At 38.1% G+C, this 24,452-nt stretch overlaps 1 protein-coding gene across 5 annotated transcripts in view; it reads left to right on the top strand.

Annotated features, from left to right (window-relative positions):
* Window positions 1–1,017: 1,017 nt before the first annotated feature.
* EFR3A (EFR3 homolog A) overlaps window positions 1,018–24,452 on the top strand; it is an 80,307-nt gene continuing 56,872 nt past the window's right edge. For 3 of the 5 annotated variants that reach the window (XM_066336227.1, XM_066336191.1, XM_066336200.1), the window contains exons 1-2: window positions 20,543–20,678; window positions 24,316–24,392. In XM_066336227.1, the coding sequence (XP_066192324.1) occupies window positions 20,588–20,678; window positions 24,316–24,392 (168 nt within the window). In that variant the 5' untranslated portion in view covers window positions 20,543–20,587. Of the gene's footprint in view, window positions 1,056–5,483; window positions 5,537–11,128; window positions 11,210–20,542; window positions 20,679–24,315; window positions 24,393–24,452 lie in introns of those variants that run through there. The other 2 variants (XM_066336208.1, XM_066336217.1) reach the window with 2 other exon arrangements.

Below are 24,452 nucleotides of genomic sequence, written 5' to 3' on the forward strand. Positions count from 1 at the left end.
CAGCGAAAGGCGCTCGGAGTTTTTAGCCTGGAGAAAGGGAGGCTCAGGGGGACCTTCTTGTTCTCGACAAGTGTCTTAAAGTAGGTCGTACCCAGGTGGGGGTCAGCCACTTTTTCCAGGCAAAAAGCAACAGGATAAGAGGAAAGGGCCTCAAGTTGCACCAGGGGAGGTTCAGGTTGGACATCAGGAAAATGTCTTCACTGAAAGGGTGGCAAAGCATTGGAGATGGGTGCCCAGGGAGGTGATGGTGTTCGAGCACTGGACGCGGCACTCAGTGTCTGCTTGACAAGGTGCCATCGGCTTAAAGGTTGGGTTCAACGATCTTCGAGGTCTTTTCCAACCTTAACGATTCTATGAAAGACTTTGGATTTCCCCCGCCTGTCTGCAAATTTTGGCATCAAAGGCAGCAGAGTTGGAAGACAGCAGTTATTATTTCAAGGAAAAGAGACTAAGAGATTGCGCTGCCTTGGGTTTCACTGATTTTCACCAGGGTTTGGCATCATGGTCTGTGTCGGTGCGTTTTAACGCCGGTCTCAGGGGAGCGTCCAGCACCGCTCACCCTCCGCTGCCCCTCCCTTCAGCCCACGGCTGACAGGGGCCGAGCGCGGCTCCCGGGCCGCAGGCACCGGACACCGGCACCGACTCCCGCCGCCGGCACCGACCCGCCCTCACGGCGCGGGCCGGGCACCACACACGGGGAGCGCCGCCCCCGGGAGCCGGCGAGCCCGCGCCGCAAGGCCCGCTGGGAGTTGTGGTCCGCCTCGGCGGCCTCCGCCCGGCCGGCCCGCGCCTGGCAGGGGTCAGCTGGTCCCATGCCCGGGGGCTGTCCCTCCGTGCCGTGTCGAGGCGCTTCTTCATCCGCCGCGACCCCTCGGCGTCCTCTCTGTGTGGCAGAAATGAATGGGTGGAAAGGGGCACGGAACGACTCTTGATAGAACTACAGTTCCCGGCGTGCACTGCACTACGGAGAACTCAATGAGGCGGGGGGGGGGGGGGGGGGGGGGGGGCCTGGGTGAAGATGGCGGCTGCTAAACAGAGCCGGAGGGGAGGCTGAGGTGAGTTTGCGGCAGCCAGGCAGCGCTCCCGGTACTCGTGTTCACCCTGGCAGTCGCCTCCTTGTCGCGATGTCCCGCTTCATGCCCCTTCGCCACGCTCGGGAGCGAGGCGGAGGCGCCAGAGCAGTGGGCGCTGAGGGAGTGGCGGGAGGCTCGGGCCGCCCGGCTGGCGCGGGAGTAGAGGGCTCCGGCCATCGCCTCAGCCCGGACCCGCCGCGGCGGCGGCTCGGGGTGTCCCTGTGGGCGCTGGGCGCCGGGGAGGGCTGGCGGGCTGGCTCTGCGCCTCCCCACCGCTCTGCTCGCCGCTGGAGCTGTGGGGACAGCGGGGCTGGGGACAGCGAGCGCGGATTCCCCCGCTGTCCCCGGGAAGGGCCGTGCCTTTGGGAGTTTTCCTGAAGACACGGAGATGTTAACCCAACACAATACAGATTGACAGGAGAACGACACTGTGACCTGTCTTGGCTTCGTCTTGAAAGTTGATTGTGCATCACGGAGCCATGCTTTAGATAATTGAGATGTGGGTTCATAAATCCTGTTGCTGAAAGCAATAGTACAAGGTCTCTGTTTGGGTACATCTAGAAAGGTGTCCCGTGGTCCTTTGAGCTGAGATAAAAGGAGGAAAAGATGGTGGCGTGGATTGTCTCTACGCTGGTGTAGGACTTGTGGAAAAGCCTATAACTTCAAACCAGAGTTTTAATTGCTGTATCAAAATCCAGTTTGCTAGTCCAGATGTTACATTTTGCAAAGCTACATCAATGTTTGCTGTGCAAACTGAGTAGGTAAGCGAGACTCAGAGTTAACAACCAAAGCTTTGGGATTTTTTAGGTAGTTACTCCCTAAAGCATTTGTAATTAATTCAAAATAATTTGAAATATTTTTTCAAGTAACTTCAGGACATCTTGCTTGAAGGCATGGTGTTAATGCTCTTAAACATATGGTAAAATTTCTCCGAGAAATGGATATTTTGGAGTTGAAATTTTGATTGTAGTTCCCTCATAGACCTAAAGGCTTATCCATAGGTTTAAATAACAATTAAAGCCTTCTAATGACAATTTTATTATTTGTCCAAAAAAAGGCTGCTAGAATGAGATTAATTTCTGATTCATGAAAAAAACTCACAAAAATGTAATTAAAATACAGTTTGTGATTAAACAGCTGTTTCAGATATTGCAAATGTTTGGGGTTCATGATGGACAGTAACTTCTCTCTACTTCTGATGCACACTTGTGCAGTAGAAAAGAATGAATTTTATATCACATGCAAGTTAAAGGAGGTCTTCAACTTGCTCACCAGATTTGGCATTTCAAGTATAATAAAAACAGACTTCATTTATAATTATAAAATCTAAATTTATAAAGAGTATGGGGTTAGAAACAGCTTTAGTTGGTGTCAGTGACTTAACTGCCCAGCCTAACTCTCTAAAGAAGTAATCCTTGTAAAGTTACCACAGAATTTTAAAACAATTTCGAAGATACGTATTTTTTTAAAGTGAAAGCAATCATGGTTTCTGTAGTTGCATTCTGTCTTGGGTAAGAAAGCAGGGTAGTCTCATTAATCCAGCCAGCTTCATACATGGCATTGCCTCTCCCTGAGAGAAGTAATTCAGTCTAAGGTCAGGTACTTTCCCAGAATTACACTGTGGTAGGTAAATCTGTTTTAAATTGCATTTTTTGGGTTCTGGGAAACCTAGTTGAAGCTTAACTGTCTATATTTAGGACTGAACATGTGATTTATTAATCTTGCATTGCACTGGCCATTTGCCTACTTTCAAAGCTAAAGGCATTGATTAATTTTTCAGAGAGGAAATACGAGTGGGGAACTAAGTGATCTAAAAAGTAAATGTACAGTGGATTTTTAATTTTTCAGTTCATGCCTGTGTGGCTCTAAGGGGTGCTTAAGCCTCTGCCCTTATTTGGCTTTAGTTGGAGGAAAGAACAGGAGCCCAGATGGCAATTTCATTTTCAAGACCCCAAATCAAGTTAAATGTTTATGGTGTTACATAATAACATAAGAGAGAGCTTATTGGAAGAAAATAGAGAATCTCAGGTATGCTGACTTCTGTTTCTTGCCTGTAGCTCAAGGTTATGTAAATTTTTCCATTTTAAGTCTTTTAAAGAGGTCCATTGTATTCCAGCATACACGAAAACAAGCTCTGATCTTCTGTTTGGCTTTCAGTGCCATTTCTGGGATCTTGTGCTAATAAAACATATTTGTGCTTGTAAACTGTCCTTTAATTTCAGATCTTCAGAAAAAAAAAAAAGTCGAACAAACTGTATTTTTATCCTTGTTCTGATGAACAATGAATTGACATTGGGCTTCCTAGCCAAATGGTGTAAAATCTCAAATCAAAACTGAAAGTTTTTCTTCTAAAGAACAACTTTTACGTGTCATGCAACTGTTCATCTGTCTTTTAAGATACATTCTCTATCTTTGCCCTTTGATCATAATTATTGTACTATTCTTATATCCTTAGGAAAAACACAGTAACTTTTAGTCCTCCACAGAACAGTAGATATGATCTTATTTACCTTTTTAATATCCAGGAGTCAGTTGCTTTGGTGAAGAAAACATTGTATAGTACTTAACATCCATACTTTGTGTCTAATGAGTTTTCAAATGTCACAAATTGACAATGGAGTGTGTTAAATAGTGTTAGATTAGGAAACTAAAAGTTATCACATGATTTTCCATAGCTGTCTTTTAATTAGCGAAGTTCTACTTTATCAAATTCTGTGTGGGGGGGGGCATTTCCTCTTCTGTTATGCAAAATTTGAGCTCATGGCAAATAGCTGAGCAGACTCAGAGTGGGAAACTTCTTGGTTTAGTGTTGTTCTGTTCTGCTGTAACAAGTGACAGTGTCTGTGGATTAAACTTTGTGCTAGGCCAAGTGACACAGTGATTGAAGACTTTATGGAGAGGAAATTGTGTGGTCTGTTCTGCATGTAGAGTCCAGGCCACCTCCAGATGGAATTTTTAAATCCTGTTATGGATCATAAAATTACTAAAAATCCAGTGAATTATTTAAAAACAGAGAGTTTCTGTATGTCTTTGTTGATTATACAACTTTTCTAGTAATTTTTGCAGAAAACTTTTTTAAAAATCTTCCAGAAGACAGTTGACTTGGCTGACAACAGCTGTGGTTGTACTTTAGGAAAAATGGATTGAATATCTGATTGCTGGAGATGCTCAGTAAAACACTCTTGAGTCACTGGCACTTGACTCCCTGAAACTCCCACCAGGTTCTCTGCATTTTTATTTTCTTGTATGTCAGTAAATCTGTTTCCTGTAATGTTTCAGCTCGGTCCATAACTACATTCTGAACCGGAGGTTTTGCTTTTCCATGTGTCTGTTGGACATGACGATCCATGTTTCCTTTTATAAAATGATGCTGCTTCTCATGCTGCCCTTGGAGAGGGACATACAGCTTTCTAATACATGGGATATTTGAAATAACTTACTTTGAAATACTATCTTTAATCCCAGCTGCTGTCAGCAAATTGGAACTTTTGATTGAAATGCAAATATGGAAATAAAGTATATTTTTAGCAACTCTGAGTGTTCCTTTAATATGTGGTCATTAAAACATATGTTGACCAAATGAAATGTTTATTCTCACATTATCCATTTGTAGAATTACAATATTTTGGTGTATGTATACATACATTTATTAGATGAATATATTTTATTTAAAAATTTGTTTTATTTTTGAAGACAGCAACACTCAGTGTCTTTAACTGAGATTTTGTTCTTATTTGTGGAGAGTTTGCATTTGGCAATTAGTAAAACCCAAATGCACTACTTTAATACAGAAAAGTCTTCAAATTATTTGCATTTTAGTGCTAATTATTTTAACAGTAGATTTGGCTACTTTTATGTCCAAAATAGATTACTGTAACTTCAGATGAGTTCCTTCTATGAATATATTTAATTGTATCAAAATCCTTTGAGCAACTGTTTTGTATAGGAGGTTACACTCTGATCTAAAATCTGCTTTTTTTTTTTAATACTGGGAATAAAATGCCCTAGAAAATGCTGCACAGGTTTTTCAGTCGTTTTTCATAGTGTTGAACAGAAACCTCGCTCAGGCATTTTAAAAGGGAAGTGCTGTAGTTGACATCTGAAGTGGGAGCATCCTGTGAGACTGTGCAGAATTTAACATCCCAAACAGTGGCACTTGAGAAAGTCACAATACACAACAGAAAAATGTTTACTCCAGCACCAAAGGCAAGAACAGAATCTGCATTTCAGGAACTGACAAAGACTAGTCTGGTCAGCTAAGAGGATATCTGGATTTCTGTGGTAACAGCCCCTTTGGTATTGAAGCTGAAGAATGTGATTTTGGCTCGTTCTGCATAAGTTACTGAACATATTTGGATGTAAAATGTCTAAAGCTATAGTCTTGACTTTGTTTGTTTGTTTTCTTTATAGTTTCTTACGTTTTTTGCAAAATTGAAGACATCCTTGATTAACAATGCCTGGCAGTAAGTATTCTTCTCTTAAGTACATTAAGACAATATTTAGGGATGTTTAGTGTTAGAATATTTTCTTTGGGGTTTAAAAATTTAAAAAAAAATGGAAAAAGAAACATTATATTTGCTGTGATTTTTAAAATGCCAATATTATCTAGTCTCTGCCTTTGTAAATTTCCATATATTTTTCAAAGAATAATATGGGCTCTGCATTTGCCTTTTTGATTACAACTTTAGAGTATAAAATTCAAATTTGTGATTTAGATTATGTTCTGAAATAGTTGTTCAAAAAACAAAAAAGATATTTTTGATATTTTTGATATAAAAAGCTATATTTTGATGTAGCTGTAATCCTATCTTTGGAAAATTACTACTAGTGTTTATAAAAGATAGAATCACTATTTAGGATAAAAAGTGGTAAGACTTAAAATTTTTGACATTCAGAGTTAAGTAAGATTTTTGAGGCAAATGTTTCCGAGAATCAAATTATTTACTTTCAAGAGTAGCAAATTCCTCTAACATGAAGGATCAAGTTATAAAATGTATTATAAAAGTATAAATTTAACTATTCCTTTAATTAGTTTTTCTATTTAGAAAAAAACTCTACATGATCTCTAGTAAGATTGCAAACACCAGTCTATGGATAAAGCAATATTCATAAAGTTACAGTATCAGTTATACTGAGTGCATTCTAATTATGTAGGTTTGTAGTGAATTTCATGGATGCTTAATTTCATGAGGAAATCTCTGATCATTTGTTCTTTGCTGTAGTTTGTAATAAGCTGTGGCTGTGGGCGTAAGAAATGTCTTACAGTAGTTCTGTGTTGTGTACTTTCAACCCCTGTCATGTAAAATGTAAAATTACTGTAAGTAAGGTATGTCTCACCTGTCATGTGAAGGAGCATGGACTTTTTTGATGAATTAAACTGGAAAAGTAAGATTATTTTTTTTTCCTTTTAATCCACATGTGCTTATGTTTGGGGTCATTAATATCAATGCATGTAGAGTTTGCATTACTGCACTCTGATGGGAGTTAAAGAAGACCAAAAGAACTGATCTCAGTGTTTATCTGTAGCAAGACACTCAGAACTACACAGCCATTTATCTTTGCCTCTGTTTATGAGTGTAAGTGCATAACTGAAGGGAAGGGAACCTAACAGACATGTGTACTGCAATTCTTGTGAAATAACAGTATTTTCATTATATTTTTACTTCCAAAAGTTATGTCAGTGAAGAAGTACGATTGCATTTTAAGGGAAGCAAGGATCCTTTTGTCGCTGATTGTACTTCTAGTCAATAGAGACAGAGCCTTCAGGAGTTCAAGTCTGTTGCATGTGGAAAGGAGATCTTCTGCCTGCTAATTCAGGCTTCTGTAAAGATTCCATTGGGTTCTTTTCAGAGCAGATTGATGAAACAGACTGCTGCTACAGTGCTACTTTGGAATCTTAAAGTATTTGTCCTTAAAATCTGAAAGACTCAGTTGTTTCTAAAGGCTAGGTGTTTTTGGGTAGTTTTTAAATTTCATTTTATTTTCACATTGAGTTCTGTCCTCCCACACATCAAGAAATGCATTGACCGGCTTTGGGAATAAAACTTAGAAAAGGCTTTTACAGCGAAATATTTTCCAAAAATGTTTTCTGTCATGTTACAGTATGTTCTTTATAAATGAAGTAGCAAAATAATATCTAAGTAACAGGAAATTTTGATGGAGTTCTTGGGTCATACTGACCAACTGCCTTGTCCACTGTTGTCCTGCTTGATTTCCTGGGTCTGTGCAGCAGTTCCTGGTGGTAATTTTACCCCTCCTCCCCTCTTTTTTATTAATACAGTAGTTGAATGAATGTATAGGTCTAGAGGTGGTGTTCTGGAATATACCATGAGAAGTCCAGATAACTGGTATTACATAAAGACTGAGTAAGTTTAATTTGTCTTTCTGGGGACTTCAGCTGTTCCTGGTGACACTTCAGAAGTCAGTGTTGAAATTACTGTGTATGAACCATTCCCAGGACAACATACTTTTTAACTCCTTCAGTATTAACTGTGGAAAAATAGGCACAAGTTAGAACTGGCCTGTGCTACTGAGAGGGGGAGAGATGAACAAAGGTCATGAGCCAGAGGTGATGGACGCTCTTCTCTTTGAGCCTCTGCTCAACCATGGCTGCTGGGCTCTACACAAGCTGTTGCATATTCAGATTGTCACATTTTCTATTGGTGTTTCTGCTTAATGGTCCCACTTAGGAATGTGGGGATTTAGTGCTACATTGAATCACATAAAATATGTGAAGATTTTAGTCTTAGTGCAGTTGTCATAGCCCAAATAGAAAATTTTCAGTCTGCTCTCTTAACTTTGATCTGTAGAAGTGCTTGGCTTTGACCAACCATGACAGGGCACTTGTGTTGACATCTGTAGTGGAGCTGTGATGCTCTGTCATTGCTGCAGCACTTGGATCAACCTTGGCAAGGTGTAACTTTTCCCTGGAATTTTTATGTTTAAGGTTTTGTTACAAGTTTGTCTTGTGCACATAACACGAGTGTTGATGTGAATGGTTAGACATGGTGGTGTCAGCTGACATTGAAATGGAAATTCTGAAATGTTGAGAAAGCAAATGTGTTTTCTGATTTCTGTTGGAGTACAGTAGGAATAAGTTTGAACTACATGTTTTGGTAATTGTCTAAGCTGTTCTTTATCACAAAGAAACTGTGGAGTAAAAGATTAAATAGTGCTTTTATTTAAGTACAAACCCAAAAAACTTATAACCAGATAGTCTCTGTGGTACAGGCAGTATGTGTTTCTCACTTGCCTCGTGTGTTCTGAATTTCCCTGTTGAATAATCTGTGCAGATAATTTTGTTTAGCATACTTCTGTTATGGAACATGGGTGGTTTTGGTAGAGTTTTTTGTTGGCTGCATTCGGATCGAAATGTTGCAAATCCTTCTGCTAAGGAGAAAAAGTGATAGCTAAGTCATGTCAAAATATTTGTTGAAGACTCTTCTTTTTGAACATTATGTTCTGGATATTCACACTTAATCAGATGTTTGAAACACAGCTTGGTAGATAGTGAGATTTTTCTTTTCTAGAAACAACTAACCTACTTACTGGATGTATTCTCTGACTTCAGTTAAATGCTTCATTTAAGGGCAGTTTTTATACTAAAATGAAATTGCTTGAGCTAGAAGAATTATGTATGGCACAGGTGTAAGCACCTATTGATTATAAAAGTATATTTTACTTGTAGTAGCTCTGTGTGTGACTTTTTTAAACTTTTTCTTAGCTTATTCTTTTCTTTTTTGGCTTATGCCATTAGCATAATTATATCTTTGGTTTTGTTGAATATAATTGTTAGTTAAATTGTTTTTAGCTGCTGCTTAGTAGTCCTTATGACTGACTGTAACGTATAAATTAAGAGAACAAATTAAAAAAAAAAGGATTTTGCCAAATGTAATTTTCCCACATTCTTCCTTTGAATTACTGCTGTGAAATTTAGTAATATTAACACTTCCCACACTCTTCTGTCAAATATTTGTCAGTTGGAAAGGGACCATTCTGGTTTAAGAGGTACATATATTAGTTATGAGGAAAATATTCTATGATTTCTTTGTTGCAGTGAAGAGGCAGTTTTGGTGACTCTAGAACGGCTCCAGGCATGCTCATTAAACTACAAAACATTTTGTTTCCTTGGCCTCCCAAACACCGGGTGGCTTTTTGCCCCTTGTCTGTGCAGAGGCAGCTCCTCTGACAGCAGGTGGAGCTTGCTGCTGGCTGCCCTGCTTTGTGCGAGGTGAAAACAAACAGAAGGTAGAACAATTGAGTAGTGCTTGTTAATTTCTGTAGTCATGCATGCTACTGCTTTCTTTGTGTTACTTCACAAGGGAACAAATAAATGACCTTTAAACAAATAAATGACCCACCCCCCCGACTGAAAAATACCCATCAAACTTTTAAAATTATCATTTTCTATGTGAACAGAGTTTTTGTGCCAAGCGTAGGAGAGAAAACAGCACTTGAAACGGAATTTGAAATGAGTGAATTCTTAACTGGCATTTAACATTTTTAACACATTTTAAGAGGCAGATATCTTCCTCTTTTGGTTTCTCCTCTCCCAACAATTTTGGAAAATTCTTTTATTTGTGTTTTGTTATTCTAGGGCTTTTTGTGTATATATAATAAGTAAGTGTTAACAAGATTGGTAATGGGAAGGGAATATTTATCTGCCTGTGAAATAAAATTCTGAAATGTCAGTGGCTGGAGATGTGTTCCTGATTGTGTCAATATAAATATTTCAAGGACTAAGCTTTCTAATGTTTTTAGTGAAAATCAAGCTATAGTTCTTATCAATTACTGTCTCCACTCTTTCCATCCAGCATACTTTTTTCCCTCATCTGGAATGTTTCTCATGTAGCCTTCACACTTTACAATTACAAGAAGAGCTTAATAAAGTTCTTTTTTTGTAATTGGTTTGTTTATTTTATAGGTGGGAGAAACCCTCTTAGTTTTATGACAGCATTGTTGACTACTTAAAACAGTAGTTTTAACTTAAAACAGTTAAATAGGTTATGATTCTGTAACATTTGCATATTTCAGCTGTTACAGAAGAGTTACATCAGGGATGTCCGAAATTATTTTTTCAAGTTCGCTGCTTGATTCTGGTATCTTAGGATGAGAAGCAGCAGAAGCCCTGGATCATGCCCCTTGCAACTACTAACCTAAGGATGGGAGCTTGGAAAACAGCCATTAGGGGAAAGTTGTGGTTTGGGCTTCCTTCAGCAGTTTGCTAGGACTATGCCAGAAAAGGGGGAAAAAAACCTCCTGTACTTCAGAATGTCTGTAACTGTTGTAATACTATGGTCACAAATTATAAAATAGATTCTTTGCATAGTATGCAAGAAATGCTTTCAATATGAAAACAGGGTTTTTTTCAGCTGATTTTTAGGTAATTGTCATTTCTACATTGAAAAAGTAATAACTTCTCCAAATGTATCCTTAATTAAGCTAAGGAAAAAACCAAAACAGGAACTTGCAGCTGGAAAACTGTAGCTCTTTGTACATCTGTTAATTTAACTCCTGGTACCTTAAGCAACTTCGTGTGATGTCAAATTTGTGCTTCCATATTTATTAATGAATATGCATGAATTTCTTAATTTGGAGCAAGTGTTCCCTTTGTTGTTACCTGTTAGCTGTCATTTCTATGTACACATCATCCTACCCCCATTTGGGAGAGTTAGTGTTTAGGGGCAGTTCCACAGAGAGTCCAAAACACTCATATTAAGACAAGACATAATGAGTGATATTGTTATCATTCATCCTTACATTTCTTGCATTTGTTTTGGAGCACATTTCATTATTGCCAAGAAATGAACAGTTGTGTTTCATCCATTCCTTGTTAAAACCTGTAGAATGTATTTTTTCAGTTGTTGTTACTTATGTATGCACAGTCTGGGCATCTAACATAAAAAATCAAATGCTTTAGAGATTAACTTAATTTGGTGCACATCAAAGCCATTGTGTGCCTTTAAACTGTACGTGGATGTTTCCCCAAATATTAAAATGGAGCTTAGTCATTTTCTCAGGCTTTATTAAAATATGGCTGTCATTGTCATTTACAGAAATCGCTTTGCAACTATCTGTCGATTAATCTTCATGTGCAGCCTTGTTTGCTATTGATTTCTGAATCATGGGACAAAAGGGTAAGAAGGCTCATGCTGATTGTGCATGCAAGCGTCCTGGTTTTTTTGTGCATGACAACAAAGCAAAATTGATTTTGGGGAGCAGGGGCAAGATTTCCATTATGTGATTAAATGCATGTCTCTGGAAAAGCCAGAGCAAACTCCTTTTAAAAGAAGTGTTTTGGCTTTCCCTTTCCTTGATATATGGATTTCCTTCTCACCACTGGCCACTATGTACCTCAGTGGCTCTCTAGGGAGTCATGTTCCTTGTGGATTGCTGAAGATGAATGTAGCTGTGTACACCACTCGTGGCTTTTGAAGAATGCTATTTCATTTCTAGAAAGTTACATTATTCAAGATTAGTTCATGCAGGAATTAGACAGAAATGAATAAAAGGTGGGGTAGGTAGATGAATGGAACTCCTCTAAATCTGCCAAGAGTTCAGGAAGTATTCAGACAGTGCTCTCAGGCACACAGTGTGATTCTTGGGGCTGTCCTGCACAGGGCAAGGAGTTGGATTTGATGATCTTTGTTGCATCCCTTTGTAGTCAGAATATTCTACAATTCTATGATTCCTTGTCTAACAACTTGTAGACTCCAAGATTTTAAAAACAGCTGGCATATGTATAACTCATGTCCAGCTTGAGATCTGTTAAAGGTCTCAGCCCTTTCACTTTTCAAGAAGAACACAATTGTGATTCTAAATTGTACTTGGACCTGTTGCAGTATTTTGTTGATAAGTCTGTACTTTGGCTGGAAATTGGCACTCTGAGTTTTAATTGTGGTTTGAGAAGGGTTACTCATTCCTTAGTGAGAGAATTAGTAAGGAATTCCAGTCTGATCCTTGGCTATATAATTATGCTAAATCCGTGCTCCTTACTGATCCTTCTGTAGAGCTGTTAGTACCTAAGGAAATGGGTGAAGATAAAGCTTCGTGGGTATTTTGTTAGATGCCAAATAATTCATGCTATTAAAACAAATTTTCCTATGTTCATTGAACTGTCAAATTATTAGAAAAGGGCTTGAGGATGATGATACCCTACATATGAACTTTATATGTAATAAAATATTAATAGTTATAATTGATCTATCAGACATGATTGAGCTAGCAGTGTTCTCTTGTCTCGTAATAAATGCATTGCTAGCTGTTTTCAAGACTTTCTATGTGCTTGTGGGTTTTTTATTAAATGAGTTTGTGATTTATTACTGACATTGGTTTAGACATGAGCTTGAGGTTCCTCAGAACTGACAAAACATAATTTTTGCAAACTAAGTTTGGGTGTTGGAATTGCAGTCTGGTTAGAGGTGCTCGTTGTGGTCAAAGAACTGCTGGATTGCTGCAGAAACCAGTGAGCCTGTGTACCCACAGATGTCCTGTCTGGTTTCTACAGAAAGCTGAGACACTCAAGATTTACTGGTTAACAAGATGTATTTATAAAACTTATTTGTGTATAAATATGAAGCTGTCTGTCTCCTACACTGACCGTCTTCTAGAGTGGCCTATTCAGTTTGGTGGGAAAGAGAAGTTGTGGTAGAAAAGGGACAGACACAGTCTTTAGGTACTGAAAGTGCCCAGAAGAGCAAATACACTGTGTCTGTGTTCCTCTCTAATTTGTTAGACCTTACAGGAGGGGAGAAATTGCTGTTTCATTAGCTGGGATAAGTGGTTCTAGGTGGGGATATGTTCTAACCCTTTATCTCTCTGTCAGGGAGAAGAGCTGCTTTTCTGTTCTTGGGGGAAGCCTGAACTCAAGATGAAGTGCTTTTTACAACTAATGGGAAAGTCAACAACCATGAGGATATTTTATAATTCGTATTGACGTAGAAGGAGGGGGTTTTTTTCAGTCTTATGTCTTCCCTGTCTGTGTTTTAAACTGTGAATAATTGAAAAATTGTTGCATAAACTTCTGTTTGCTGGGTTGTTCAAAAGCTGTGAGGGCAGGATGAACTAGGTGAAGCTGCAGAGAAAGGAGAACATGTAAAATGGAATGTCAGCTCCAAGGACCTGTTCTTGATAATATGGAAAGAGATTTTTTTTTTTTCAAATTTTTGATTTCTTATTCTTTTAATTTTTTTTTTTTTTTTTTTTTTTTAATGGAAACATGTATGTTTCTATGTCCAAGTTGCAGTATCTCATTTTGTAAATGCTTTCTGGGAAAATGAAACAGCTAGGAATAGACACAAACTGAGCACTTAATTGAAGATTGGTGATATTTAAAGAAGAATTTGAATTCTGAAGCTTTAGTATCCTCTGTGACTCTGCTTTTCAAAGTAACATTACAGCATTTTTGTTGGGATTTCTTAGATTTCTTAGAGAGTGAAGACATGATTTATATTTGGATTGATTCAGGGTGAGCAATTCCAGACTGGGTCCTTTGGCCTGCAGAGTTTGTGGGCCCCTGAGCCCATGGGGCCTGCAGGCCACAGTGACGCAGTTAGAAATTCACAGTTGTGGCACAGTAGAAAATTAACAGTTTATATTAAGGTGTTTTGGGAAGTAATGGGTTTCTAAATGTAGAATTGTAGTTCTGACACTTTAGCCACCTTAAGGCATAGATAAATAAGGTTTGTTTGCATTCTTTGTACAGCCCGTAACTGTAAACTATGTAGTGAGCCTATATAACTCACTGCGGGCAGAGAATAAATGGGACTTCGACAATGGAAGCTGCATCGGTTAGACATGTTGTCTGTTCTGTCTGACCTCCTAATAGTTAGGGACTCTTGCTACACATCTTATTTTTCATTAATGTCAGTACAGTTTAAAGACTTTCTTTACTAAACAGGAACAGATGCTTTGTCATGTTTTGAGCTCTGTGTATGTGCCTCAGAAGACTTGCTGCACTCTGTCTTCTCAGCGTAAATAGTACAGTATGGTTCTAGATTCACAGGACCACTTTAATCCAATGTTATGTTACTTTCTCTGTATACTATGTATTTGTGCAGGAAATAAAATGTATGTAATGTGGTATTGGACTACCTGTGAACAGAACATTTTTCTTTTAATTAGGAAATATTTTTCAAAATCTGTGCAAATGTATTGAAGCCTGTAGCTGGGTTGCTCAAATGAAGGTAAAACTTGTTTTTGAAGTTCTGGCCATGCTTATATTGGTATTTTGGATGTTTTAATAGAAGAAAGGATGTCTAGAACAGCACTCTTGTATGTCCTATGACCAGTTCAGTGGTTTATGCTGACCTGGTTAAAATCTAGTTTCCTGAGCTAAGCTCACCTTCTCCATTAGCTTTGAGGGTTCTGGAGAGAAGGCCTGTGAACCTTTGCTTCCTACTCATCAGGACTTTTAATATAATGGTATATAATAATTTAATCATGGCATTTTTTCACTCACAAAACCCCCCTCATGCCTTGTTTTCAAGTGGCAATGTGGTACCTACTCTTCTGATCTGTTTCAGCCCCATGTGTTTGGGCAGTGTGAGCTGCAAGACACTGTGGGGCAGGAGTGGAGAGTTAAATCCTCCCAGCCTGTGTACTGCAGTCACAGGATACCTGTGATGAGGAGGTGATGCAACAATTCTGAGCATCCTTTTTGCTAAGGAAAAGGATGACAGCAGCATAAGATTCAGGGAGTTCTTACCACTACAGCTATGTTCCTTCCCTGTGGATTGGATTAACAAAGCAAACTGCATCATCTTAAGAAAATGGAAGAAGTAGCAGTCACTAGAAATATTTGTGTGGCTTTACATTCAGGTTTTTCAATGTTCAAAGTTTCAGGTGCTTTCCCTCTAAGACTTGAAACCCTGGGCACTTGCTGACCAGTTACTCATTGTTTTGAAGTGGGCTTGTTGTCTGTTGGGCTGGTGATAGTTTATCAGTGCCATCCTTATAGCTCTCTTCAAATAATAAAGATGTGCAGTATTGACAAAATCTTCATAAAATTCTAACAGTAGAGAGTGTTTGACATTTTTCCATTAGTTTCTTGGTGTAGGGAAGCAACAGCTTCCAAAGCAGAAGAGGCTACTATGTAATGCTGATTTCAGTTAACCAAGGAGATAAAATTTGAGACATCTTGGCAACTTTCCCATGTGTCAGGAGCCATTCTAGTTTCTTTTGTGATGCTGACCCTGGAATTAAAACATCTCAAAAGCAGAACTGTTCATGGTGTTTGAGTGACTGTTTGTGTTCTGAAATGCTAAGTAATCCCTATGTGCTATTGCCGTAAACTTGAGAAGTTAAAGGTTCCATTAATTATAACTCCTAGAGTTGTATCCAGACCTGTGCTCTTATCCAGCTTCCCATGGATTCCCCTCTGATCCTCAGGTATACAAGGGGGTGTTCCTCTACGGGCAGTAGCTCAATCCACATGATTCCTGTAGCAGACTAGAAGCAAGCAGGAAATGTTAAAGCAACAAAATAACTTTTTCTTGCTAGGAAAGAGGACTGTGTCCAGTAGTATGAGGAAATGCAATCGAATGGGAAATGTGGAACATCTATATTAGAAATTTTAAAACTAAAACTGGGCACAGGCAGAGTGGCACAAAGAACTTCCCTGTCTACTGTGCTGCCTGGGGTTGAGACTGGGAAGCAAAGGTAGAAGCTGAAGCATCTGGGAAGCATTCCATAGCCTGGACTTAGTCACCAAAGTACTGAGCCTTTTAGACAAGTATATATATATATATTTACCACTAGCTGGCCAACCTACTGATCAGAAGTATAGTGTGAAGGATCCAGAGGCAGACAGTGACCCTTTTGGAATAATTTTGCCTCTGGCATTCCTCAAGAACTGCTTCTTATTCACCTCTGGCCACGCTGGAGATAAGCTAAGTGTTGCTGCTTGGCCTGTTACCATTCAGCTGTGCCTTGTGTAGCATCTTTCCTTCAGTGTCCATCTCAGTCCACAGGTGCACCAGCCTCTACTGGTCTTTCATGGTAGATGTTGCAGCTTAAGCTGCCACAAAGCGGGAACAAAGTGGTAGAAGAGGTCCAGATGTTGCAGCCCCTCTTCTCAGTGGAGTGTTAAGAAGTTAGGTGCCTTGGCCTTTGAGCACACATGACATTTACGGTATTCTTCTCTGTCACCTGCAACTGTCTTCTGCGCCTGGGAGGTGTTGAAGGATGCAGCATTCTGAAAATGGCTCATCTGCGTAAGGAGTAGCTTAGGGTCAAGGTGAAGGCAGGCTTTGAGCAGGATTGTCTGGAACTCAGAGGCGACTTCTGTGCCAGGATTGTCACTGTGCTGGGGATTTTCCATTCTCTGGTACCCATGGATGTTGGGAGGAGGCAGGCATTTGAACAAGCAGAGATTGGTGTGTTAAGTAGCAGTAGAATGAGGTTGCTGTGATAATGCCTATCCTTGTTTACTTCTTTTATTCAGAAATAAATAGTAGGTAGAGAATATCGTCCTGGTTCAGTGTGGTAGTGGATGTACACAGTGGGTGTTTTGTTAGTGTTAGGAGTCCACTCCATGCTCTGCTCTTTGCATGGATGGAGGAATAATAGCAGTTCATGTGCTTCAGAGAGTATAGAAAGCATCATGAGCCTCTTTTTTCTCTGTCTCCTTTAGTCCAGTAGGTTATTTACATTGCATTTTTCACTGATTTATGAAACACCTTGTCATGAAATCAGTATTTGTTTAGAAATAAGAGTATGATGAAATAAAACCTCCATGGTTTTTTTCTGTCCACTGGATTTATCGCCTAAAATTCATTTCCCAACTGCAAACCAAATACTGGAAGAAGAAATGAAAGTTGGACTTTGCCTGTTCATTTTTTGTTCTCTGAACAGATTATCAGTGCCAGCTGTGATGAAGAGGGGTCAAGGAGATTTATGTAAATGTGTCTTTTTAGTCTCCTGAAGTCTTTTTTTTTTTATTGCTTCAGTGATAGTAGTCAGGGAAGTAAATTACATTGGCCAGCTTACTAGGAATATAAGTTAGGGCAGGAATTAAGAAGCAAAACTCATGTCACAGAGCTTCTTCCACTGGAAAGAGATTAATTTTAGGTCATTTTAATGATGTATTGAAAATAGAGAGTGACAGTACTGTCTCAAAGCAGGACAGGAGGAGGCGGTGTTGAGGAGAACAGAAATGAGCAAGTAAAGCAGAGTTACTGTGTGGAACCAAAAAAGGTGGAAGAAAGGAGAGACGGTGTGGAAACACCGCCGGTGGTGGAACTTGAGCACAAATGGAGAACCTGATGTAATGGAAGACTTTCTTTTAATGGATTAGAAGTCTTTAAAAGACACGTCCCCAAGATAATATCTTCCCAGGAGATTTGTTCTAATTGCCACTGGCTCTGAAAAGAATACTTTGTCGAAGAAGCTTTGTGGTGAGCATTATTTGACTAGCTTGGGGGTTTTTCCTACTCCTTATTAGTAACTTCAGGTGCATTGCCATTTCTTGCTTTCACAAAAGGCTTATATTCAAATAATTTTTACAAGCTTTCACCATAGCAAAATTTACGTCTCTCCACACTGATTCCAGCTTGCAATGCTACAGGTTTGGAGAAGAGTGGCTGGAAAGCTGGCAGAAAAGGACTTGGGGGTGCTGGTCAGCAGTGGCTGAACATGAGCCACTGTGTGCCCTGGTGGCCAAGAAGGTCAATGGTAGCAGCAACTGTGTCACCAGTAGGACCAGGGCACTGACTCTCTCCTTGTGCTCAGCACTGGTGAGGCCACACCTCGAATCCTCAGTGCTCAGCTCTGGGCCCTCCAAGAAAGACATTGAGGGGCTGGAGCATGTTCAGAGGACAACAGAGCTGGGGAAGGGTCTGGAGCACAAGTCTGAGGAGGAGCAGTTGAGGGAGCTGGGGCTGTTCAGCCTGGAGAAAAGGAGGCTTGGGGAGAGCCTTATCACTCTACAGCTGCCTGAAAGGAAATAGGGGTCATTCTCTTCTCCCTGATAGAAAGAGACAGGACAAGAGGAGATGGCCTTCAGTTGCACCAGGGGAGGTTTAGATTGGATATTAAGAAAATAATCTTCACAGAAAAGTGGTTAGGCCCTGGGAAAGGCTGCCCAGGGAAATGGTGGAATCACCATCCCTGGAAGTGTTCAAAAAATATGGATGTGGCACTTCAGGACATGGCTTAATGGTGAACATAGTGTTGGTGCTGGATTGATGGTTGAATTTCATAATCTGAGAGGTCTTTTCCAACCTTAATGATTATATGATTCCAGTTTAGAAGAGCTCTTCTTGAAGTCATATCACACCAGAATTGACTAAAACTTTTTAGCTTACTGTGAGAAGAAACTCTAAGGAGAAAGCTGATTTTTTGGGTGTAGTTTTCATTTGTTTCAAATAAACTGAGCACCAAAATATTTTTTTAAATGAACGTAAAATTGTAAAATAAATGTAAAACTTAGGTACAGATGGAATTTTCCCCGTTAGATGTTATTGAGGGTTTGCTGTCATGGGGGTCGAAAGTCCACATCATGTGATGAATATCCTGTTCTCAAGAAAAAATTTCAGCTGCACGTTGGTCATTTTCTTACGTGTAGTTTGTTGGAGAGAGACTGGAAACCATCCACTTAGAAGTCAGCTAGCATTTGAGTGAGGGAAGGAGAGGCTCATCTGGGGGATGAGGCTTCATCCTGTCTGAGTGATGAGTCCACTGTGCCCTCTGGGAGTGCATTCCAGGGACATTGCAGTGGCTGATCAGAGCATCCTTACAGCAGTTGCTCTTTTTATAGCAGGTTGAAGAATATTTTTAATTAACTCCCTTATATGGCTGGAATAATTTCCTTGTTATAAAATGTCTGATCTCTTTTTCATAGTGGAATGTGAATGTCCTTGAAAGTCATTTTAGTTCTGAGTTAAATGCATCAACTGATATTAACAGTTCAGAAATAACTGGGTATAGTAAGTGGTTATGGTTACAGTGTTATTTTATGCACTTTCATCAGGATATTTGAAATAAATTTATTTTATTTATGTTTCTCATTTCAGATACAGAAAAATAAGTAAAATGAAAATTTAATGTATTACAGTCAAATAATTTTTTACGTAATTATTTAAGTGCATTGAGCAACCAAATGTAATTTCCGTATTGTTCTGTTTCTTGATATTAGCAAAACATGCATTTTTCTTTTTTGTTAATTACAGCATTTTTTGATAGAATAAGATTTTTTTTTAAAAAAAAAAGCATGGATGATTGCAAATAAAGTTAGAGATGACCAGATCCAAGCTTGGGACATACTAAAAATACTCAGTGAGTGAACATGACATCTTGCTTCAGGTTATAAATGTTTTGTACACAGTTGACAACAATTTTAGACAACGTGACAAAACTTTGGAAGAAATTCCAGTATTAGATAAAGCAGATGATTTCTTTTCCTAGGTTTCGATAAAGAAGAAAATGTGGCATTATAAACTCAATTGGTAGAACTTAGTGTTTTATGTTTAAATCCATCTTGAAGCTTTTGTTTTCCTGTAATTTTGTATGAGTAATATATAGCACAAATATTCAGACACACTATTTTGAAGTACAGCTTTACTGTAATACAATTTTTCTAATTTGCAACGTAGGGTTTCCTGTGGTAAACTATGTGGGGACAGTTTCTTTGCAGCTCAGTCTTTCCTCTGAGTTTATTAGCACTAATCTTCTAAGTCTTGAATTCAGTTTTTATGTAGTGGAAATTATTAGCCATGTTTTTATTAAAAACAGTACTTATAATTTCCAGGGTTTATAAAAATGTCTGTATGAAAATCCTGTATTTGTGTATCCCAGGTGGATGTAATGTAGAAATTGGAACAATAAAATGCTGAGAATTAATGGGAAGCTGGAAAGTAACCTCAGAATTGCTTAACTCAAAATTGATTTTCTACCTGATGTATCATAATCATGTTAATGAATTAAATTCTATAATCCTTGCTTCCTAAACTAGGAAGTATTATTAGAGATAATGTTAACTTCTTTATTTTTAGATCGTTTCTTTAATCTTAGATGTAAACCTTTCTGTACAAAAAAAAATCTTTTTGGTCAGTAGTCTGCCTTAATTACATTTCTTTCTGTCTGTTCTCCCGGAAGACCAAGTGAGTAGGTTTGCTAAAATATTTATCACTCTACAGTGATATGTGGCAGCTGTCTGAGGATAGTTTTTCCTGAAACTATATGGATTTTTTACTTCTAGTCAGAGAAATAACAAACTGTGTGTTCCGGGCAAGTTGAAGTAATGGAACTGTCTGGGCAGTTTCATTGGAGGAGCTGTGAATCACACATTGACAATGTATGTTTTATTCTTTTCTCTTTCCTTGCGGCTGGCCTTGTTAACAGAATTTGATACTGAAGTTTTTCACGTGTTTGGTGGCTTTATGCAGATGACACTGAGCTGATCAGATAAGCTTACAGTGTTGCAGAGCCCTCGCGGGAAGTAACTGCAGCTATGCCAGTGCCAGAGAGCAAATTTCTGGGAAAGCAGACAGTTCCCCGAGAGTGAATTCATATCCAGGATGAGGCAGTATGTGCAAGTTCCAACTGTTGAGCAAGAAAAAGCCTATGATTATAATTCTGCTTTTGAACCGAGACCGTGTATGTGTTTGGGTAGGTGAAATTACCATTTTCTGATGGCGGGGGCTGTGTCTTACTGCTCTTGTGTACAATAAATATGTGTAAAAAAGAAGTACCCATGCAGCTGGTAAATGTGTATAGTTATAACATGGAAAATGCAGATTATAGGACTTGTGTAGCAGAAGAGAATGTGCATGTTTGAACTTGATAAAAATCCAACTACTGAAGAGGCAAACAATATTTTTTAAACCTTTTACATTAACTCTCATGTTACAGTGTGGAATTCTCTGAAGCTATTGCTTTAACTTTATATTTACTTGCAAAAAATGATGTAAAGATGTGTGCAAGGGAGAGGCCATTAAAATGCAAATTTTTTCTGACACTAAAAAGGAATTGCCATAGGATTTTTCCTCAATAAACCTGCATAAAATGGAACAGTTCATTTTTTTACCTGGCTGTTTTCTACAGACCTACAAAACAGTTTATTTATGCAAAACAAATGTGTTTATTTGGATAAATTTTTATCTGTGTTAAATTGGTATCCAGGAAGTAGGGAATCCATTTTCAGTTGCTCAGCTTCTATCCCTTTGACAAGATTAATCTTTTTGATCTGTATAGTGAAATGTTCCTGAATTTTATGGGTTGTTTTTAATGGAGCTTGTTGACTTTATCTTTTGGGGATTTTGTTGTCTTTTTTATTATTATTATTTTTATATATATTAATACATTCTTTAAACCTATTCCTATGATTTTTTTTTAATCTTTCATGGTTATATCAAAATATAACTGAGAAATGATTAGTAGTTTTTCCACAAAATCTGTGTCATGACTGTTAACTCTTCTGGTTTTTGCTTTTGGTTATCATTTCTTTCTGTGTTGTTTGGAATGCCTGTCAGTTTTATTTCTGATAGTGTGCTGCTCGGAGGCTGAAGGCTTTGACCGATTAAATCTCACTTTCTGATACTTGAATGTTCTGTTTAATGTAGGAAGTTCTTTTGATGGTATTAACGTCATAGACCTAGGTTTATACTTTGATGATAAAGAACTTCCGATAAGTTTATGGGTTTTTTTCCATGTAAACAATTCCATAGTTAAATACATAGCTATGTAATGGTACTACCGAAATCCAAGATGAGCAGAAAAATTTTAATCATATGAATATTAACTGTTAGGCCTTTTTTTGGTGTCAAAATTCACTTTGTTCCATAAATTTGAAGAGCAGTTTATCAATAGGGCAATATTATGTTTCCGTTAAGTGAAACCAGCTGCCAGAATGAGTTGGTACTATTATCTGATCTTTTCTATACATCTCAAGGAAGTAACTGTATCCAGATTTTATGTTAAATTTATGTAATTAACACAGGTTTGAAACACCATTTTAAGATTTAAGTTGCAGTTCTTTGCAAAGATTTTCTTTTTCCATCACTTAAAGAGAAAGTAATTCTAAAAAGTATTTTTAACTGTCTGGCTGGCAATATTTTAGAATGTTTTCCTGCTCTTGTTACATTTTAGATAGTGGAATCAAAATATTTTGCTATAGTTATTGTTGGAATATTTTGTTATATTTAGTAGCAATCAGACATACTGTTTACTGTGGGCCAAAGTTAATGGTCAGCCATAAGGTAGAAAACTAAATAGGAATGCTGAGTACAAAGAGTGCTGCAGAGTTGCATACCTAACTCAAGAAATATTTAGCAATATTATGTGGGTTTTGGTGGATTTTGATGGTCTACTTGAATTTCCCAATACAGCATGATATACAGGACGCGGATACAATACTCTTTTCTTATTATGATTTTACTTACTTTCAAGGTGTTGCCCGGCATTGCTCTTAATAGAATATTCTTGTAGAACTGCCTAAATTATTTCTGTTTTAAGTTAAGTAGGATTTTAGCCTCATTTCATACCTTTATTTTCCAGTGGCATGTTAAAGAAGTTTAATTTTATCTACTTCATACCTGCAGCTTTTATGTAAATGTAGAGTTTTACATTTGTTAGACCTCCATGAGTAAGACATCAGCAGGAGTTTTATAAAGAATTTGACAGTAGTAACAAAGTAATATTTAACAAAAAATCTTTAATATTCCAGTTGTTTATTCCTCGGGTGCTTTTTGTTTTCACAAGTATTTACTGAAGTCATAAGTCAGTGTTGATGTTTCTGATGATACAGGACTAATTCATGAGCTAGGCACAATTAAAGACCATTGGGAAGAACTTGGAGTTAATGCACAGTTTTAAAATCATAGATCTGTTATCAATAATTGTTTTTGATTAAATAAATGATAAGAATTAAATTGTCAAAGTATGAGCAAAATACTTTTTTTTCCAACAGACAATAATATCAGAAAACAGATGTAATTTAAAGAGAATGTCTCCTCCTTTAGAGTCTTCTAATTAAAACTAAGTACAGCAGGTGAAATCTTTCTCATTAATCTTCCAGATGTTATGATAAGTTAAAAACCACTACGTTTACTCAGATATCTTAGATAAAGAAATACATGTCTTGCTACTTTAGCAGAGAAGTTGTAATCATCAAAAGTTTCTGCCAAGATACCTTTTATTGTTTTGCATTTTTTAGCAAAGTGTTATAAGATTTTTTTTTTTTGCATATGTAAATGGATATCTTTAATAAGACATTTGTAAGGTATTTAGCTCCTCTGAATCCTTCAGGTGTTGAGACTTGAAAGAGGAGATTTGCATGTATGCTTGATACATTATTATTAAGTGTCTTATTTTTTACTCAGTGGCTCTTGAGCATTAGAGCTGCTTTGGTGTTGATCTGAGGCTTGACCAATAAGTTAATCTGATAATATGCCCACTAAAACATTTAAAACCTAATTTGTCAAAAAATTTAAAAAACAAGGCTGTAAGTCTACTCTGGTAAACAGTTGAACAGATACCCAGAAACTTTTTGGTTTTTGGGTTTGGTTTTTTTTTTCTGAGTTTTAACGTAACTCCAAAGTTCTAGTAGTTCTTAGTGCTAGAAAAAAAGACCAAACAATACTTTGCAGGTTTGTTACCTTTTTAGGGCAGGCAAACATGACTTTTAAAATTAATAAATTGAAGTTACATGCATTGTTCTGATTATATGGATTAATAGTAGGGTAAAAATGAGATCAAAAACATTGATTTCTCTGCTTCAAGTGACTGCCATTCCACCAATGCCCAGTAAAAAGAAGGATAAGGAAGGCAGAGCTTGTTTGTATATTATGGTTTACATTGGTTTATATGGGTGCCTTTAAAACAGATTTCACTTTTGTTTTCACTTTTCTGGAATAATGCACATAAATGCACATTTGGGTGTTTTGAAACAGTTATTCAGAATGAAGATAAACCTGCAAATAAAGTAGCTTTGGTTTTAATGTGACTCAATTTTAGAATCGTTGACTTTTCTGCATGTTTTAAAGTATGGATGCCAGGTGCATTCCTAGTACCCAAATCCTTGCGTATTTTCTCATGTGTTGTAGAGTGATAGTCTTTTTTTTTTTTTTTTTCTTATTTGACTTACTTGCACTTACTTTCAATTCCCTTGGTTTTCCCTTGGTTTTGCTTTCTTGCTGATAGCAAGCTGAATTCAGTGTTATCTTCTTCCTCCATGCTTGTCAGCTTGTCCCTTCAAATGAGTCCCTAGAACTGCGTCCTAAATCCCGTTGGGTAAATCTCTCCGCAGGAGTTTGCTGCTGCTGTGCTGCGCTGCGGCCTCGCTACAAGCGTCTGGTAGACAACATATTTCCTGAAGATCCAAAAGTGAGTCATGGCTTTAAAATTTTAAGGGGTTGGTGTTTGAAAATCTGTGGTTATAGCTTG

The sequence above is a fragment of the Sylvia atricapilla genome, chromosome 1 (assembly GCF_009819655.1).
Source record: "Sylvia atricapilla isolate bSylAtr1 chromosome 1, bSylAtr1.pri, whole genome shotgun sequence".
NCBI lineage: Eukaryota > Metazoa > Chordata > Aves > Passeriformes > Sylviidae > Sylvia > Sylvia atricapilla.